This window comes from Pongo pygmaeus, chromosome 4 (genome assembly GCF_028885625.2).
Source record: "Pongo pygmaeus isolate AG05252 chromosome 4, NHGRI_mPonPyg2-v2.0_pri, whole genome shotgun sequence".
NCBI classification, from domain to species: domain Eukaryota; kingdom Metazoa; phylum Chordata; class Mammalia; order Primates; family Hominidae; genus Pongo; species Pongo pygmaeus.
The window spans coordinates 182,424,690-182,444,619 of NC_072377.2; the positions used below are offsets into that span (position 1 = coordinate 182,424,690).

The window sequence follows — 19,930 nt, forward strand, 5'->3', positions numbered from 1 at the left end:
TGAAATCTTGTACGATGCGTGGTTTTATCCTCATCTTACAGGTAAGGAAACAGGCTACAAGGTATCAAGTTGGGGTTTGAAGTCTGTCCAACAACTAAGCCTAGGCTTTCTGCTTGCTGTATTCCCCTTTAAGGGCATCTGAAGGCTGCCCATCAGTCCCATACCATCAGGGCAGGCTGGGAGAGTCCCAGAAGCCCCCTTACTGGATGGAGCCAGCCGTAGACTCCAGCAATGACTGGCCCTCGGAAGCACACAGCAGTGCTTAGTCTGCAGCGGAGCTCCTGAGGGCCTATTTGGCCCCATCTTATGTCCTCCACAGGATTCCAAATTCAGGCCTTTGGCTGGGGTGGCCCCTTAACATGTATCTTTACGCAGTTGAGGAAAGAACTTTAGGAAGCCTTCCCTACCACTAGCCCCACCCCTAGGCCATGTGTGTCTTGTAGGTTTTTTGAGACAAGGCCTTGCTCTTGTATCCCAGGCTGGAGTGCAATGACATGATCATGGCCCACTGCAGAAGCAGCCTCAACCTCCCGGGCCCAAGTGATCCTCCCTCCTCAGCCCATCCCAGGAAGCCATCTCTGGTGGCCTCTCTTCAGAGGAATGGTAATAGATCAGAGAATGGAAAATCGGAAGCCACTGCTTCATCTGAGTTACTTAAGAACAAAAGCCCCCAGTGCCAGGTGAGTGACCAGACACAGTTTCAACAGGTAAGTGTAGTGAAGACTTCCCTTCTATGTGAGGAGCGGACGCTCTGCATGCTCGCTGCCACCGACTCCCTCAGGTCCACAGCCTTCCTTCCAGCCATCTCTGTTGGAACATAAGAGCCACCCAAACATTTAACTTTGTTCCCAAGCTCAGCTAGGTTGGCAGCTGTTGGGTTTAGGCAGTGGGGGGAACACAGTATCACCCAGGCTAGATCATTCTGAGATGAGCAGCTCCAGGTAACTGGACTGGTTCCCAAGAGCAGGTGATCGTGGCTCCTGAATCACAAAGTCATATTCAGGAGCAGCTGGGTAAGGGCACCACAGAGCCAGTTAGGTGAGGTTCTTAAGGCCTGTTCACCCACTTTGCCCAGTTTACGTGTGGTGGAAACCAAAGCAGATGAGCACTGTGGCACTGTGCCTGGAGGACGGGCCAGCAGCCCCACCAGAGGAGCGCAGCTGCTGACCACCAACCCACAGGCTCTAGGACACCTACATTCTGTACCAGTATCAGAGTGGTGACACTCTGGACCTTCAGTGCCCTCAGTGTGCTGCTGGGACCTGAGGTTTTGAGAGTGGTCTTGATAAAAGCAGCTCAAGTAGACATAATGAAACTTTATTCTTCAAGTTCACCTCCCACAACTGGGAACTTTAAAAATTGTACAAGATATTCATTAGACACAGACAGATCTTCATTAGGTAAAAAGGGACCCCCTCAACAATTAATGCTGGTACCAAAGGTGACCTTTGTAAATTAAGTTTGGCCTAAAGCTGCCTCTGTACATAGTGAATTATAACCTAACTTAATGTGTAAACACCCTGCAACGTAATCTAAGAGTCTACTTTCAGCCAACCATAGGCTGAAGGCTGCCAAAACATGTCCAAAGAAGGCAAACGCCAGACTGCAGCCAGTCAGGCTATCTCTGTATGTCAGTTCCAGTTCTTTGCTTATAAATATAGCCTGCACACATTCTGAACCATCGCTTTTGGTCCTGAGTGCTACCTGATTCATGAACCCTTTTCTGCTCAATTAAACTGTTAAAGTTAACTTGTCTATAAAATTTTTCTTTTAACAAATTGGTGTCAGAAGTAGGATCCAAAGTAGAACTTCAGCAACCTCCAGGAGCACCACGTGACCACGCAAAAAGGTATCTGCCAGGGCCCATTGTGCCCACTGACCCCTCACAGCAACTGGAGGTCATAGTGAGTTCTTCCTAGGATTCTGAGCTCCATAAATTTGTGTTTTGAGCTCTCCAAGTTTATCTGAGCAATTTTTACTGGACTGGGTCCTGGATTGGACTGAATCCCATAATAAACTGGATGGATCCAGTTAGAGGCATTGGGTAGGTTATCCTTTTGATAATGGGCTTGTTTCAATTCAAGGAGTCTGGGACTCCACCTTCTGGGACTCCATCTAATTTTATATATAAGAATTATGGGGCTGGATGTGGTGGCTGATGCCTGTAATCCCAGCACTTTGGGAGGCTGAGGCAGGAAGATCTCTTGAGCTCACAAGTTTGAGACCAGCTTGGGCAACATGGCAAAACCCCATCTCTACAAAAAATACAGAAGTTAGTTGGGCGTGTGGTGGTGTATGCCTGTAGTCGCAGCTACTCAGGAGGCTGAGGTGGCAAAATCTCTTGTGCCCGGGAGGCAGAGGTTGCAGTAAGCCAAGATCATGCCACTGCACTCCAGCCTGGGTGACAAAGCAACACTCTATCTCAAAAAACAAAACAAGTCCGGGTGTGATGGCTCACACCTGTAATCCCAACACTTTGGGAGGCCGAGGTGGGCAGATCACCTCACCTGCCTGGCCAATGTGACGAAACCCCTCCCTACTAAAAATACAAAAATTAGCTGGGCGTGGTGGTGCACACCTGTGATCGCAGCTACTCGGGAGGCTGAGGCAGGAGAATTGCTTGAACCTGGGAGGCGGAGGTTGCAGTGAGCTGAGATTGTGCCACTGCGCTCCAGCCTGGGTGGTGACAGTAAGACTCTGTCTCAAACAAACAAACAAAAAACCAAAATTATGGACCCAGAACTTGTTTTTAGAAAAACAGGCTAACCTTACTAGGAACAACTTAGAATTAAAATGGCCACAATGAGGAAACTTTAAATAAAACTGTATTTGTGGGACACATTAGAAAAGAAAGGATCAAAAACTCCACAAAAACAATGGGATGCATTTTAAATCGGTATGCAGAGGCATCTAAAAGATTATACAAATCTAAAATTGCCTAAAAGATTCTTTACAAAACGCAAGTGAAAGGCTCATGCAGCACATGAACCCTGACTGCTCCTTCTCTTTCTCTTCTTTGCCTCGATGCTCTGAGTATAGTAACCCTTTTGCTCAGTTACCTTTTCTCCTTGAGGCTAATGAAAAAGGGGAAGTTGGATAAATGCCTTACAAAGTGAGACTCTCTAGTCAACCAGCCTGCCTGCTGTAACCACTTTTACTCCATGGTCTAAAGCTGAGCTTACAGCCATCATAAAGACTTAACTAATCCAAGAGAAAATACTCAAAAATGTACTGGAAAATTGAGAATCCTCATAGGAGCTTATGATCCAGGACGCTCTAATCTTTACCAATTTATTCACATGATACTGGTGAAGCTTGAAAATTGACAGTAGGAGCAGAATGGAAACAGCCTGAGGATATTAAAGACCACTCCAAAACCCCAAGAGGAGGGCCAAGAGGAACTAGAAGAATTGCCGAAAATCTTTTAAATTCAATCCCTAAGGCTTTTCCACAAAAAATTGATTGGTCAATCACATAATCTTGTGGGCAAAAGAAAGATGAACCAGTTTCAGATTATAGCGCTCATTTAGAAACACTACTTGTGAAACCTGCAGAGACAGAAATGGCATTAACTGCTCTATTTAAAAAGGACTCATTCAGAACTTTGCAGTCTAATTAAGAAATGTAACCAGGATGGAAAGTAACAGATATGGTTGCTCTAGGATTTCCAAATTATACAGAACCCTTCACCTTGTTTGTCCGTAAACATAACAATCGGGCATTAGGAGTTCTTACTCAAGAACACAGTTGACCCAGCACTTTGGGAGGCCAAGGCGGGTGGATCACCTGAGGTCAGGAGTTCGAGACCAGCCTGACGAACACGGTGAAACCCCATCTCTACTAAATACAAAAAATAAGCTGGGTGTGGTGGCGGGCACCTGTAATCCCAGCTACTTGGGAGGCTTATGCAGGAGAATCACTTGAACCTGGGAGGTGGAGATTGCAGCGAGCTGAGATTACACCACTGTACTCCAGCTTAGGCAAGAAGAGCACAACTCCATCTCAAAAAATAAATACATAAATACATACATACATAAAAAAGAACATAGTTGGGAAGCACAGGCCCATCACATAGCATGGGCTGCAATTAGACCCCACAGCTAAGGCATACCCTAATTGCTTAAAGGCAGTGGCAGCAACCATCAGATTGGGAAAGGGTTCATCTGACCTGGTTTTAGGGAATGAACTTTTTTTTTTGCAAGTTCCACATGCTGTGGAAAGTCTATTAAATTCCAGTCAAACCCAGCATTTTTCAGCAAGTAGACCAACATCATTTGAAATTTTTTTTTTTTTTTTTTTTGAGACGGAGTCTCGCTCTGTTGCCCAGGCTGGAGTGCAGTGGTGCGATCTCGGCTCACTGCAAGCTCTGCCTCCCGGGTTCACGCCATTCTCCTGCCTCAGCCTCCTGAGTAGCTGGGACTACAGGCGCCCGCCACCACGCCTGGCGTGAGCCACAGCACCCAGCCCCCATTTGAAATTATTCTTTGGCAAAATATGTCATTAAAACCCAAAATGAGTTAATACAAAGCGGACTCTTCCCAGTCTCAGTCAGCTCAAACTGCAGAGCTTTTGCTCTCACTTGAGCTTGTCATACAGCTAAAGGGAAATCAGAAAATGCTATCTACATAGCAGACATGCCTTTGCAGTCCACAATTTTGGCATGTTATGGAAACAAAGAGGGTTTCTCACTTCTAGTGGAGCCCCCGTTAAAAACAGACTCAAGTGGATGAACTTGCTACTATCCTGTTGCCATCACAAATTGCTATAAGTTCCAAGCTATCTTGAGTAAAGGTGAAAAATAACAAATTCTTAAAAGATTGAAGCCCATACATGGAAAGCTGAACCTGAATATCAAGGGACTGCCCTGGCAGATTTTCATGCTAAATCAGATAGTGCTGAAACAGTTAGGATGAGCAAAGGGAATGAATGCCACTAGACTGATGACCTTTATGATGACCCATCTAACAGTGCCATGCACCTGATGTGGAAAACCAAAATTGTTATCTGACAGACGTAAACATAATGTTAAGCGTAAACTCATGGAGAGCCTAGATGGCCCCCTGGTCCTTCCTGAGCCCTTGAAACTTCCACTGTTAAAAGCTTCGCACTTGGCCAGGCATGGTGGCTCATCCCTATAACCCCAGCACTGAGCTGGACAGACGGCTTGAGCCCAGGAGTTCAAGACCAGCCTGCGCAAGAGGGTAAAACCCTCTCTATAAAAATTACAAAAATTAGCTGGGGATGGTGGCGCACACCGGTAGTCCCAGCTACTCAGGAGACTGAGGTGGGAGGACTGCTTGATCCCTGGAGGTGGAGGTTGTAGTGAGCCATGATTGCACCACTGCATTCCAGCCTGGGTGACAGAGTGAGATCCTGTCTCAAAACAAAAAAACAAAAAACAACCTCTGCACCTCACAATTCCTCATGAAATGAGCAAAATGATCCAAATTATAAAAAATATCGATAGTGTGACTACTCTAAAATGCTGAAATGGGTTATAACCAATATTTGGTTTGTCAAACCCATAATCCAGGGAAGATAATAAAAACTCCAAGTGGTGTATTTCCACCAACACCTCATGGACCATTTGAACACTTACAGATGGACTTCATTCAGCTGCCACCCTCAATTAAGTATCAGTATGTTCTTGTAATAGTTGGCCTATTTTCTGGTTGGATAGAAGCTTTCTTGTGTAGGAGAGCTGATGCTATGACAGTAGCTAAGGAGTTATAAGAACATGTGTTTCCTTTATGGGGCATCTCTGGAAAAATCTCCAGTGACAGAGGAACTCATTTTATTGGACAAACTATGAAGCAGCTAAATAAAGTGTTAGAAACACAGTGGTCAACCATTGTCCCTTTCACACTCAGTCTTCTGGAAAGGTCAAAAGGACAAATATTTTAAAACTAAAATTGGCAAAATTAACTGAATTGATTGGTTATCTTGGCCAAAGGCACTACCATTGGCTTTGAATTTCATTTTTTTCTGATCTCTGAAAAAGAAAGCCAACCATTGCCTTTGGTCAGCAGATCAGATCCATTCCTATGACAGACACAGATTGATCCCTATGAAATAGTTACTAAAAGCCTGTGCTCCTAACAGAACTTCACGTAGTGCCTACTCTCCTAAATGCTGATACCACTAAATACTACAGAGCTATAATGCATTATGTCACACTATATTTTGACAAAATAAACTTTCTGTGACGCACAGAGGACCATCAAAGCCTTCACAATCTGTAACCTGAGACTAGGTCTTCTGGAGATGGTATCAGAGAAAAAGTGCCCTTAAACCTCATAGAAAGAGACGATACCAAGTTCTTCTATTACCCACACTGTGGTAAAACTTCAGGGCTTCGAACCTTGGGTCCACATCTCACAACTCAAAAGGACCTCTCCAGACTCCTGGAACTACGCACCTGTTGGAGACTTTAAGGTAAAGCTAACTAGGGAAGTTTTTCCCCAGAAGCAGATCACATCCTAGACATGAACAGCTTTCCCTAGATGTGGATGAAGACTTCACTGCAATCACAAAAATCTTATCTTTCTCCCTCTCTTTCCTATTTTCTGCCTGCAAATCCTTTCCCTTTCTTTATGGGAAAATCCGTGGGACCATAATCTGGGGCTGGCTTTAGCAAAGGCTAATGCTCTAGCAAGAAACTGGAGTTACTGTTGGGTTTGTGACTTAATGCTCAAATCAGGAAACGATTCCATTAATGCCAGTATCTCTCCATTTTCCCAATGAGTCACCCTGAAACCCCAAAGGAAGAGTGGAATGCTAACCTTTTTTTTTTTTTTTTTTTTTTTGAGACGGAGTCTCGCTCTGTCTCCCAGGCTGGAGTGCAGTGACGCGATCTCGGCTCACTGCAACCTCCGCCTCCCAAGTTTAAGTGATTCTCATGCCTCAGCCTCCCTAGTAGCTGGGACTACAGGCGCGTGCCGTCACACCCAGCTAAGTTTTTGTATTTTATAGTAGAGATGGGGTTTCACCATGTTAGCCAGGATGGTCTCGATCTCCTGACCTCGTGATCCACCCAGCAGCTAACCTTGATATTCTAAACACCACTACTGCTTGCTTCCCTACACCCACTGGAAGTGGGACCCTGACCTTTTCAATTAATAACTCCTAAGTGCCAACATGGAAAACCTGTCCAGGCAATGCCTACGCAAGGAATACTGCCTGCACCTGTGCTTTCAGGCACCACATTTTCAGGACCTGGGAACTACCTTTGTGGCTCCAAGCGATTGCTTATATAATGTCACTGGGTTAAATCCAGTAGGGTCCCTTCTCACTGGCTGTGGTTATGCACCCTTACAGCATGCTATAAAGGGACCACATAAAAACAAGTTTCCCACTGGACCTTGTTTAGGAGCTGTGCAGACTTATGGGGGAACAGAAGTGACCCCTGCTCAAATGCTACCAGGTGGCCCCCACTTTCCAGCTTCAGAGGGTACATATTAGGTCTGTGGGTAATTTGCTTACTCTGTCCTGACTTCAGGTCTTGCTGTTTCACCTGATTCACGCTCGCCTTGTGAACAGCTTTCCCTGGAAGTCCCCATAATCAGAGGTCAAAGACTAAAATGAATACCAACCTTGAAACAGATGATTAGTTAGTTTCCACTGAGCAAATGTTCCAGTGGGGTTCCTGCGGACTCACTTTTGGCGGCAGTGGGGTGCCAACTGTATGGAAATTAAAGTTAATGCTAAATTGAAAAAAATTTTGTAGCACAGAGATTCGCACGGGTAGAAGCCACAGATGGATGGATGGATGGATGGGTGGATGGATGGATGGATGGATGGATGGATGGATGGATGGATGGATGGATGGGTGGATGGGTGGATGGGTGGATGGGTGGATGGATGGATGGATGGATGGATGGATGGATGGATGAGGCTACCTGTGTTCAACAAAAACATGTAATGGAACTTCATGCAGCTTTAGATTTCCTTTGCCCAGCTAGGAGCTTGTGTATGGTGCTGAACAAAACTGAACGCTGTGCTTATCTTTCCCGATTCTGCTACTATGGAGTGCTTAAAAAGGCGGTGGTGGCTGCCGCTTCTGTAGATACTGCCACCAAACACATCAAGGATATTTCTCAGGGAAAAGGAACACATAATGTGTTTGCAGGAGCAGCTAGTGGTTGGTTTGCAGGCATCCTGAATGGTAGACAGCAAGCTTAGCTGTTCAAGGTTTTCTAATCTTCATGTTTCTTTTAGTGGGTATCCCAATCACTATGGCTTGTGTTACCAAAAGCTAACTAAAAAATCAAACACTTTACAATTAAGGTACTTCATAGTGAACTATGTCCTTAATTGCCACTATACCCTGAACAGGCTATGAGCAACAGAGCTTGCATGCTGTTGAACTATTTTTATCGTCTGAACTTGAGTTCTTTGATTCCGATCAGTTTGGTTTGTGGAGACTCATATTAAGGAATGCATTCCAGTTTCTTGGTATTACACTCCTGATAGCCATCCTAAGGTCCCCACTGATGTGTTGTAGTCTTAAATACACCAGTGCAGTCATCCTTTGTACCTCAAATGGTCTCATTACGGTTAGAGTAACAGAAACATGAAGACATAAAGAATCCTCTAACTGATTTAACATTGTAAACTGTGAGTTCCATAATGAGGTCAAATAGTGACAGAAGGTAGTGTCAGTGCCTGGGATTTTGGTCAATCTCTCAAAATTAAGGGGCTGAGCAAAATGGGGGACACTGTGAAGCTGAATTAAGTCTGGCCTAAGGCTGCCTCTGTACACAGTGAATTGTAACTTAAAGTGTAAACAACTCGTAACCTAACCTAAAAGTATGTTCTTCTAACAAGTAGCCGAATTTTAGCCAATCACAGCAGCCAAGCCTTCAGTCAGTCATTGGCTGAAGGCTGCTAAAACATATTCAGGTAAGGCAAATGCCAGACTGCAGCCAATCAGGCAATCTAAGTTATTTTCGTTTCTCTGGCTATAAATGTAGCCTATACACATTGTGGGGCTGAGCATTCTGAACTGCTTTTGGTGCTAAGTACTACCCAGTTCATGAATCTTTTTTCTGCTCAAAAACAGAACATACTTTTTAAACTTCGTTAAAGTTGTCTAAGGTTTTTTTGTTAACACCTTCAAGCCCTGAAGAACAAGGAGTTCATAGAACAAAGGAGAAAAGTCTTACCCTTCCAATGACAAAATGAAAAGCTGCCAGCAAAGTTTCAAAGGCTACTCTAAAACCCAAGTCATTCTTAAAATTTTACGTAAGAGCCCATAAATCACTTCTTACTGCAAAAAGTGAACCAGCACTTTAAAGAACAATGATTCTTTAAATTGCGCCCAAGGGCACAGCAGCCACTATTCCAAAGATCACACTCGCTTCTGGACTTCAGAATTTCCCACCCTCCTTGCGGCTTGTTGAACCGTTTTTATCATAGTTCCTCTTCTTACACTGGTCACGGTGTGGAACTGAGGCATGCTGGGTAAATGTCAAATGAAATGAAGGCACACAATCTCTATTCTCAACTAGACAGTAAATTGAGGTGCACAGCTCCTCTTAAAAAAAATCCATTTGTGGTTGTTGATTTAGTGCTCCCTAACGGACAACAGGCTCCTCTTTGCCTGTACCAATAATAAATGTCAGTACAGAGCCAGTCCTTAAATTGGGCTGACCGCCAAGTACTGGAGAACTATGGAATGTACACTGATGAGAACTCCAGAAATTCAGTCCAACTTGGCTTTCACTGGGGAAAAATTGGGCCTGGAAAGGCTGAGTGATGTACCCAAGGCCACCTCATTGGCTGGTCTGCTATTCCTGTCCTTAGGATCACATAATACAATTTTTTTCCATCTTTTTACCTAGATTCACATAAGGGAAATCCTCTCCCAGAGTCATTTCTTATCTACCCAGAAGGAATTTGCACCTTTCCACATCCTGGGCCAAGTGGAGGTGTTTGAGTTCATGTGAGTCCGTGTAAAGTACTATGATATCCACGACAGCCTCAAAGCCAGGGGGAAAGACGGACCTACAACTGTGTCTCCATTGACATCTGTACGTTACCTCATTGTCATTCATGATTCCAGCTATTTTCCTAAGTTCCAACTTTTCTATCACTGTCATCTGGGGTTTTGAAAACAGCACCTAGAAACAGAGCCTAGAACTCTGGCCTGTTCCGCTTATAAATTAATAAATAAAATGCAGTTCTGAGGTCAACACCTAGCTCCAGTTGACTGTCGTCCCAGGGACACAGGCTCCTTCCTTCCCCTGACTTTTGTAAACAGGGGCATTGGCACAGTTAGTACAAGAGCAGCAGCTTGTCTCTAGATTAGAGGGGAAAAAACCCAGCCTTCACTTTTTCTGTTTGGTGGGTGAATATGTTATTCTGTAGTCGAGAGAGGCTGGCAGGCCGGGCCTGGGCTCAGGGAAAAGCAGGGAGGTCTTCAGAAAGCTCCTTGCTAGGATGGCCAGGTTCATCCCAGCACTTCATACTCCCGTGGCTGGGAAAGGCATCTCTGAATTAAGAAACCACCTCCCTTTAAAAATAATGGCCCTGGGGTCAGAGAGGCAGAGATTGCACAAGGCCACAAGTCACTTAGGTGGAGCTGGGGCTAGACAATGCAGGACAGGAACAAAGGCTTGCTGTGTCACCACTCAGAAGCTGCCCACATGAGAAGGGCATGACGTCACCAGGAGGGAACAGTCTGGACCGGGAGACCTTGAGGCTCTAGGAGTATTTCTGACACCTACACTGGTTCCTCAGGTACCGGGACCTGTAGCGGAGGATTGAGCCCACTGAGCATCTCACTGTACAGGTAAGAGAAGGGAAAGCTGGATCCACATTCCAGCCTGGAATGAGCCAGACACTATCCTCCCCACCCTCTGTCTCACCCACCTCCCTGCTTCGGCTTCACGGCCACCTCACCAGGAAGGCTTCTGCATGGTTCTTGGCCTTGCCCAGGCCCTGCTCTTAAGAGGCAAAGGAGGGGAAAAGGGAAATGCTGCTGTGTGGCTCCTGCCCCAGGCCCAGTCTGGCAATGAAGCAGCAGCAGTACAACTGTGGTCTTGACAGGCAGGTGGCGAGCAGGAGAGCTCCAGCCTAGGAGAGAAGCTCCAAGAGCAGTTTCCAGATGTGCACGGTGCCAGGCTCTTCAAAGCTGGGTCCTGCAGGGGCAATGCTGGCTGCCAAGAGGAAAACCTCCCGCTGGTTATCGATAGCCTGTAGGCCCAGCTCCCGCTGCAGCTCCACCATACTCATGGCCTCGCTCAGGTCCTGGGTGAGACAGAGAAGTCAGAACACAGCTGGCAGCATTTCCTAACACGCTCACACCCTTGTCATTCATGAAATACACTGTTCTTAGGCTATCCCCGGGAATATCAGGGCCCAAGTTCCCAGAAGTAGCCTCTGGACCCCTTGGCCTAAACTCAGTGCTCTCTCCCTCACCCTGGGCTCTCTTTTGTACCAACTTCTTTTCATTGCATCATTAGCCACTGTTTTGAGATGGAGTTTTGCTCTGTCACCCAGGCTGGAGTGCAGTGACACGATCTTGGCTCACTGCAACCTCCACCTCCTGTGGTGGAATCCTGAAGCGATTCTCCTGCTTCAGCCTCCCTAGTAGCTGGGACTATAGGTGTGAGCCACCATGCCTGGCTAATTTTTGTATTTTTAGTAGAGACAGGGTTTCGCCATGCTGGCCAGGCTGGTCTCGAACTCCTGACCTTAGGTGATCCACCTGCCTCAGCCTCCCAAAGTGCTGGGATTACAGGCATGAGCCACCACGCCCGGCCAGAAATAGAGCACTTTCTATGTGTCAAGCATTGTAGATAGGCCTTTATATACTTAGCTTATTTAATTTTTACAGTCCACACTTAATTGATGAGAAAATTAGCTCAGGGAGGTGAAATCATTGAGCTAAGGTAACAGTGATAAGTGGCAGAGTCAGGTTCCAACTCAGGTTGGTTTGATAACCAAGTTTCCTAAACTCAGTCATGGAGAGATGATACAGTAGGATCACTTCCAGACAAGACCTCTAGAAACTAGCTGGAGGAAAACAAGGGACCACTACACAGCGTGACTGGTGATGGTACATTGTAATTTCAACCCTGGCCCAAGATTTAAATGATTCTTCCTGGAGCAATTCAGAGACTGCTGGGACCTTAGATGTTGTCTCCTACAGGTTCAAAACTGCTATAAATTAGTTTATAAATAGGATACGATGTGATTCCTGGTCCAAACTGGGGTAGTCTGAGGCTCAGAGCGGGCACTATTAATAGTGCCAGAACAAGAGTCGTAAATGGGGACTGTCTTGGACAGAAAAGGACATACAGTCACCCTATTTATAAATAATTGTCAAATGTTTCCTAATAGGTTGGGGAATCTGAGGTCGGATCTCCATGTGAAGTTGGAAACAGGTCCCACAGCTCTCAGAGGCACCTGAGTTTAGACCACAGGAAATATGATCAGACTCTGTACTCTGGCAGTTTCACCTGATATTGAGAATGGGACCCAAGGTCTGTGATACTGAGGGTTCCTGGGCCCAAGGCGACTCTCTGGCACCCAAGAGAGGTACAGCACACTGGTTAAGAGGAGGAACTTTGAAGAATATCTGAGTTCAAGTTTGGGCTTTGCCACATGCCAGCTGCAACTCCAGGTGTTTAGTGTAACAGCAGGGCCTATCACGGGTTGTTTGGAGGGCGGAAGTGAGGTCATGATTGTCAGGTGCTTACCACATGTATGGCACACTGCAAGCACACAATAAATGCTAGCTTTATTTAACCTGTTCTACCTCTCATCAGTTACCAGCTTCAGCTCTCTGATCTAGAGCCAGAATTTGCAAGGGCATAGCAGAGTGGAAAAGGTACAGCTTTAGCATTACACGTCCCAATTCCATTATTATTATAATTTTTTTTTTTTGAGATACGGTCTCGCTGTGTCACCCAGGCTGGAGTGCAGTGGTGTGATCACAGCTCACTGCAGCCTCGACCTCCCAGATTCAAGTGATCTTTCTGCCTCAGCCTCCAAAGTAGCTGGCACTATAGGCAGGCACCACCACACCCACTTAATTTTTTGCATTTTTTTTTGTAGAGACGGAATTTCGCCATGTTGCCCAGGCTGGTCTCGAACTCCTGGAATCAAATGATCCACCTTCCTCGGCCTCTCAAAGTGTTGGGGGTAGAGGTTTGAGCCACCACGCCTGGACCAATTCTATTACTCTCAAGATGTACAACCTTGGAAAGATTACAAAACTTCTCTCATCTATAAAATGGGAATAGCATCCCATACTTTATAGGGTCCACAGAAGCATAAGAAGAAATGTTATTCAAAACCACACCTGGGGGCCAGACACAGTGACTCATGCCTAAAATTCCAGCACTTTGGGAAGCTGAGGCGGGCGGATCACTTGAGGTCAGGAGTTTAAGACCAGCCTGGCCAACATGGCAAAACTCCACCTCTACTAAAAATACAAAAATTGGCTGGGTGTGGTGGCACATGCCTGTAATCCCAGCTACTCGGAAGGCTGAGGCACAAGAATTGCTTGAACCCGGGAGGTGGAGGTTGCAGTGAGCCGAGATCACACCACTGCATTCCAGCCTGGGCGACAGAACAAGACTCTGTCTCAAAAAAAAAAAAAAAACAAAAACAAAACACCATGCCTGGCATATAGGAGGCACTTAATAATTATTTTTCTCATCTCTGCAGGGTGTGAGATGATAGGGAGGCAAAGAGGAAGGAAGACAGAGGCAGGGATCCGAACAGGGCATAGGTAGAAGAAGTGGGGGCGGCATCTCAGCCACCCTCTCTAGGCCATAGGCCCAGGCAGCGCTCCTTGCCCCTGTCCAAGCATATCTAAGTGGACATCGCCTGGACTGAGCTGCCCTCCCACAGCCCTCACCTGCTTGTTGGCCACCACAACGACAGGCAGGTCAGGGTCCTTGTCCAGCAGCTTGTGCAGCTCCTGTCGGGCCCAGGGCAGCCGCAGTCGGTCAGCCGAGTCCACCACAAACACCAGCACATCCACCTCGTTCACAAACTCCTTCCAGTAGAAGCGCAGGTTCTGGCTGCCGCCAACTGAGGAGAGGCCAGGGGCCAGCTCAGAGCCTCCTGGGCCCTAGCTCACTGCCCACAGCCCCCACCCCACCCTACTTCTAGCTTGGTGAGCTTCCACCAGCCAGGGGCAACGAAAAGACTGCAGTTTCCGCAGCTACTCAGACTGAATTTAGCTCTAGCTCTGATAGGTGGGTCTCTTGGGGCAAGTCCCTAGCTTTAAGCACCAGTTTCCTCACTGAACTTTCCTCACAGGTTGCAGTAAAACCCACAGGTACCATGTGCAATGTACCTTTCACAGGACTGACACACAGGTGCTCAATAAATGGGAGTCTTCAGTTCTCTCCCCTGGGTTGTCTTGCTTTGCCTCTTGCTAATTCCTAGCTTTCTCCTACAGGTTCAAAACTGTCAGTGATGGCTGTGATAGGAGCCAGGAGTCCTATTGTCTAGAAAACTGAGGACCCCCTGCCCTGCCTATACACAGCCATTCTCCATTCAGTTTCCCCTATCCCCTTCTTTTCCCTTGGAAATGTCGTATTTCATCCTATGAACACATGGTTGCCAACACAGTCCCCCAGCCTGGGTCGCCTTTCTGTTCCTCTCTGCTCTTCTGCACAGTCCCATTGGTCACCCCGCACCCTAGTGTTTCTGGCTATTTTTCTGACACTTGAGGATTCTAAGCTGTGAGAGTCAGAGGCACTTACCTCTGCATCCCCACAAAGCCCTCAGCACAATGCCTGGCACATAGCAGGCACTCAACAAGTATTTACTGAGTGCTTGCTAGGTGCCAAGCACTGATCTGGGTGCTGGGGATACAGAGGTGAGCAAGGCAAGCAGGGGCCCTGCACCAAGGAGCTCCCTCCCTAACTGGGAAGGACATGGCAATGACGTCAACACATTTCAAAAAGGAAAGAAATAAAACAGAAAAAAGGGAAAGTGGCTGAGGTGGAACAGGGGTTGGCCCTGGATTGGGTGGTCTGGGTAGGTCTCATCAAGGAGTGGCATGTGAGCTGAGTGGGATGATGAGAAGGAGCCAGCCACGGGAAGAGGCAGAGGAAAGCATTCCAGACAGAGGGGAGAGCACGCTGGAAGTGTCTGGGAAACAGAAAGAAGGCTGGGGTGCTGAGACACTGCAAGAAGGAGAAGGAGATGGCTGTGAGGCTGGCTGGGGCCGGCCACATAGGGCCAAAGACCACAGTGAGGGGGTGGGGAGCCCCCCAAGGGCTTTAAGCAAGAGTGACATTACCTGACATGGGTTTTCTCTAGCTGACACTAGGGATAGAAGGGGAAGCAGGAAGACCAAAGAGGAGGCTGTGGTACTGAGAGGAAAGATGATACTACTTTGGGCCAGACAGGCAATAGTGAAGGAGGGTGTGCCACTGCTCACTGCACTCCAGCCTGGGCGACAGAGACTCTGTCTCCAAAAAAAAAAAAAAAAAAAAAAAAAAAAAGACTGGAAAGGTGGGGCACGATGGCTTACGCCTGTAATCCCAGCACTTTGGGAGGTCGAAGCGGGCAGATTACTTGAGGTCAGGAGTTCAAGACTAGCCTGACCAATATGGTGAAACCCCCGTCTCTACTAAAAATACAAAAATTAGCTGGGCGTGGTGGCGGGCACCTGTAATCCCAGCTACTCAGGAGGCTGAAGCTGGAGAATCACTTGAACCCGGGGGGAGCAGGTTGCAGTGAGCCGAGACAGCGCCACTGCACTCTAGCCTGGGTGTCATAGTGAGACTCCATCTCAAAAAAAAAAAAAAAAAAGAAAGACTAGAAAGGTGGGTGACCTTGGATTCATGATACTACTGCTGGAACTCATTTTCCTCTGGAGATAACGAGGGTAGTGACCGATTCTAGTTTTATGTAATTGTTTAGGGGAGTTTTCTTAAGCAATGCCTGTCAAGTGCTTGGCATATGAACCCTTAGCTGTTAGTATCTCTGTGTTAGGCCTATCGACTTTGGTAGGGGTGATGGGGCAGGCGGTGCAGCTGGAGAGGCCCGATCACGAAGGGCCCTAAATGTCAGAGCACAGAGCGTGGACTGAATCCTGTGCCCCAGAGAGCGGTGGGAAGGATTCGTAGAGGGGAATGTGCTGCTTAGACATGCATTTTGGAAGCCCCCTTCCCTGCAGAGAATCCAGGACTGGTCCAGTAGAGGAGATGGGGAGATGGGGTAGGGTGTCCGCTCACTTTCTAGCAGGTCCACCTCAAAGTCCTTGGTGGGCAGACGCACGGAGTTGAAGCCCCAGGTGGGGATGTGGCCTTCCAGCGGTGGCTTCCCCGACAGCACGCGCAGGAACGTGCTCTTGCCTGCGCCATCCAGCCCCAGCACCAGCACCTCGCGCTGTTCCAGCTCCTCCAGCGCGGGCTCCTCGTCCTCCTCGTCCACGGGCTGCGGGGAAGCGGAGGTAAGGCTGCGGCTGGCGGCCTCCCGAAGGACCTTTCCCGAGGGAAGACCGAAGGCACCAGAGGGCCCAGGCCCGCCTTCCACCCGTCCTGGGACAGGCAGGCATGGTCTGGATGAGTGGGACGAACGCTGCCTTTGGAGTCCTGAATTTCAAACCCTTGGCGAATTCCTTACGCTCGCGCGCCCCGCTTCCTCCATCGGTCTCGGAGTCCCGACCGCAGGCGGGAGGGGACGGGGTTTCTCCCGACATCCCCCGGGGCGAGGCGCACTGCGCAGGCGCCGGAGGGGCGCCAGCCGACCCGGCCGGGCCCCGGGATGCTCCCGAGCCGCGCCCTCCAAACTCCGGCCCCCGCTGGAACGCCCGAGCCCCACGGAGTGGGGCGACGGCGCGGCGCTATGGCGCCGCACACACCCAAGCACGCCCACCCGTTCCTCGGTTCCCGGGCTCTGACCGCCCACCCGCGCGGGGCCTCTGCGCTGCGGCTGCCAAGCCCTCGACCCCCCAAGCTCCCGGCACCAGCAGGGCCGTTCCGTGGTCACACCCCTTAGCCACATGCGCGGAGTCGCAGCCCCAGCCTGCGCGCCCTTCCCCGGGCCTCGGCCCGGCACTCACGTCCCACTCGTCCCACTCGGGGAGGCGGGCAGCCTCCGCGCCCCACCAGGCCTCTCCCCGGTCCCAGCGCCGCTCTCGGCCGCGGCCGAAGTAGGTCTTCCAGAGGATGAAGAGCACCGAGCCCAGCACCGCCGCGGCGCCGCCCAGCGCCAGCACCAAGGGGCCCAGCGGCCGCGGCGCCATCGGGCCGGGCGAGGGACGCAGGTGCGGGCTGCACAGGCCGAGCCCACTCGCCCGCCGAAGATGGCCCCTCTGCGACTGCTGCGGCCGCGCCCACCCACCCAGCCCCAGTCCCGCACTACAAGCCCCACAATGCACCGCCGCTGTCACGGCAGGCCGCCCGGGACCCGGCGGCGTGGGTGGGGGGGCGCTGGCCGGCGCGCGGGGACCTCCGCTCCCCTTGCCAGGTCCGGGGTGGAGGGAGGAGAGGCTGTGCCTGGGGAGGACGGGAGACGGCGGTGCTTGCTAGCATCCACCAGGGGTTAGCTCACGGCTTTTCTCGGTTACCCCTTACAATGATACCACGCAGAAGGGAAAACCGAGGCCCAGGAGTTAAGTAACCCTCCCAACGCCGCATCGTAGTGCTTTGGTGTAGCCTGCGTTCAAACCCAAGCGATCTGTCTCCCGGTCATCCCTCAAGACCTCAGGGAGGAAATTGAAGCAAGACGCCCGAGATCACACGGCAGTGGGGTGGCAGAGGCAGGAATAGAACCCAGGTCCGTGGCTCCCGGCCACCTCTAGCCTTCTTTCGCTGCCTCCCGGACCCCAGGGGTTTTGCTGGGGTCCTGGTCAGGCTGAATTAAGCAGTGTCAGTTCAGAATGTTTAGGGCTGACTGCCTTGTCCTAGGTACCCCCAGTGACTGCCAAGGCTTCCACGAGGAGGAAGAACAGGAGAAACGACCCGAGTACAGCAGTCGGGTTCTTTTGGCTCTCCAGAGGGCTGACGCCATGTACGGCTGGCTGTAGGGTATATGGATCGAGAGACCGCCTGTGGCTCTCAGGGCCCAGCAGGGCTACCTCTTCCCCTTTCTATTGTCTCAATTCTTCACCTCCTTTTAGTTCGCCATTCCTCTGTACCCCTGGCTCTGGGTCCCAGCCCCTATTCCTTCTGATTTGGTCCCCTTTCCCTTTGACTACATATATATACTTCTCTCCTCCCAGATAGTGATGTTTTAGCTACATCTTATTTCTTCCGGCATTGATTCTTTTGAAAAATTTATTTCTGGCCGGGTGTGGTGGCTTATGCCTGTAATCCCAGCACTTTGGGAGGCCGAGGCAGGCGGATCACCTGCGGTCAGGAGTTCGAGAATAGCCTGGATAACATGGTGAAACCCCATCTCTACCAAAAAATTAGCCAGGCGTGGTGGCACGTGCCTGTAATCCCACCTACCCAGGAGGCTAAGGCAGGAGAATCGCTTGAACCCAGGAGGCGGAGGTTGCAGTGAGCTGAGATTGCGCCACTGCACTCCAGCCTGGGTGACAGAGCAAGAATCCGTCTCAAAAAAAAAAAAAAAAAAAAAAAAAATTAGCTCCTCCTCAAAAATACACCCACTTAGAGGGGAAAACCCACAAAATTGCTAAGATTAAAAGTTTGGCCAGTGCGGTGGCTCACGCCTGTGATCCTAGCACTTTGGGAGGCCGAGGCAGCCAGCCGGATCACGAGGTCAGGAGATCGAGACCATCCTGGCTAACACGGTGAAACCCCATCTCTACTGAAAATCCAAAAAATTAGCCGGGCGTGGAGCCGGGCGTGGTGGCAGGCGCCTGTAGTCCCAGCTACTCGGTAGACTGAGGCAGGAGAATCGCTTGAAACTGGGAGGCAGAGGTTACTGTGAGCCGAGATTGCGCCACTGCATTCCAGCCTGGGCAACAGAGTGAGACCCTGTCTCAAAAAAAAAAAAAAAAAAATGTTTACAGTCTATTATTTGTGGAAAAGAAATAGGTGCTCTCACATAGGTGCTATGCACCAAGACCATGACAGCTTCAGACACTGGTACCACAAATATCAGGGATAAAGTTTTTTTCTTTTCTTTTTTTTTTTTTTGAGATGGAGTCTCACTCTGTAGCCCAGGCTGGAGTGCAGTAGTGTGATCTCAGGTCACTGCAGCCTCCGTCTCCCAGGTTCAAGCGATTCTCCTGCCTCAGTCTCCAGAGCAGCTGGGATTACAGGCACCTGTCACTAAGCCTGGCTGATTTTTGTATTTTTAGTAGAGACGGGGTTTCGCCATGTTGGCCAGGATGGTCTCGAACGCCTCAGCCTCTGAAAGTGTTGGGATTACAGGCGTGAACCACCGTGCCCAGCCAGATAAAGTTGTTTTAATCAAATAGTAACTTCCAGGAAAGTCTTAAGTTTTCATGTATTTGTGGCTAAGAAATAAATGAGATGATCCCACCTTATGATCTACATAAGGGTGCAAAGTGCTATTTCTTCCTTTTCTGAGAGGTGATATACATCCGTTCCTGTGGTGGATAAAGAGCAAGGTGCCAGCTTTGCTTCCACAGAGGTTAAAAAATATGGCATATTTTAAAAGCTCCAAATTAACAAAGGAACACCATTAACACACACACACGCACACATATACACACAATTATACTGCAATGTAATTGTGCTGTTCATAAGCTAATTATATAATTCATCAAAGACTTTAATTCTTAGTGCACTCAAGCACCCTGGTCTGGAAACAGCGCTTAAGTTTCAAGTTGCATGAGCAAGGCCTCTCAGTTCTGTCAGTATGGCTGGAAGCCTCAAATGCTGAAATCTAAATGTGACATTCACCCCGCACCAACAATCATAGCCCTCCTGAGAAGAGTTTTGACGGCGAGCTTTGGACTGGGGTAGAAACGTGGATAGATTTTTGCAAATTCTGCTTTAACTTCGTTGCTTCGCCTTCT

The 19,930-nt window shown here is 48.8% G+C and overlaps 1 protein-coding gene across 1 annotated transcript; it reads right to left on the minus strand.

The window, feature by feature from the left end:
• Positions 1 to 1,301: 1,301 nt before the first annotated feature.
• On the minus strand, positions 1,302 to 17,327 carry ARL10 (ADP ribosylation factor like GTPase 10). Its single transcript, XM_054488007.2, has 4 exons — positions 17,039 to 17,327; positions 16,209 to 16,410; positions 13,871 to 14,046; positions 1,302 to 11,250 (listed from the first exon to the last, which is right to left on the minus strand). The coding sequence occupies exons 1-4, from the start codon at positions 17,219 to 17,221 to the stop codon at positions 11,077 to 11,079; spliced, it is 735 nt and encodes a 244-aa protein (XP_054343982.1). The 5' UTR covers positions 17,222 to 17,327; the 3' UTR covers positions 1,302 to 11,076.
• Positions 17,328 to 19,930: the final 2,603 nt, after the last annotated feature.

Bases quoted from the DNA above. Each gene is read 5' to 3' on its own strand.
- ARL10 (XM_054488007.2), bottom strand. From the start codon at position 17,221: ATGGCGCCGCGGCCGCTGGGCCCCTTGGTGCTGGCGCTGGGCGGCGCC. The intron at 16,411-17,038 runs GTGAGTGCCGGG...GCTTCCCCGCAG, and splicing joins CCGAGTGGGACGAGTGGGAC to CCCGTGGACGAGGAGGACGA. The intron at 14,047-16,208 runs GTGAGCGGACAC...GCCTCTCCTCAG, and splicing joins TGAGGTGGACCTGCTAGAAA to TTGGCGGCAGCCAGAACCTG.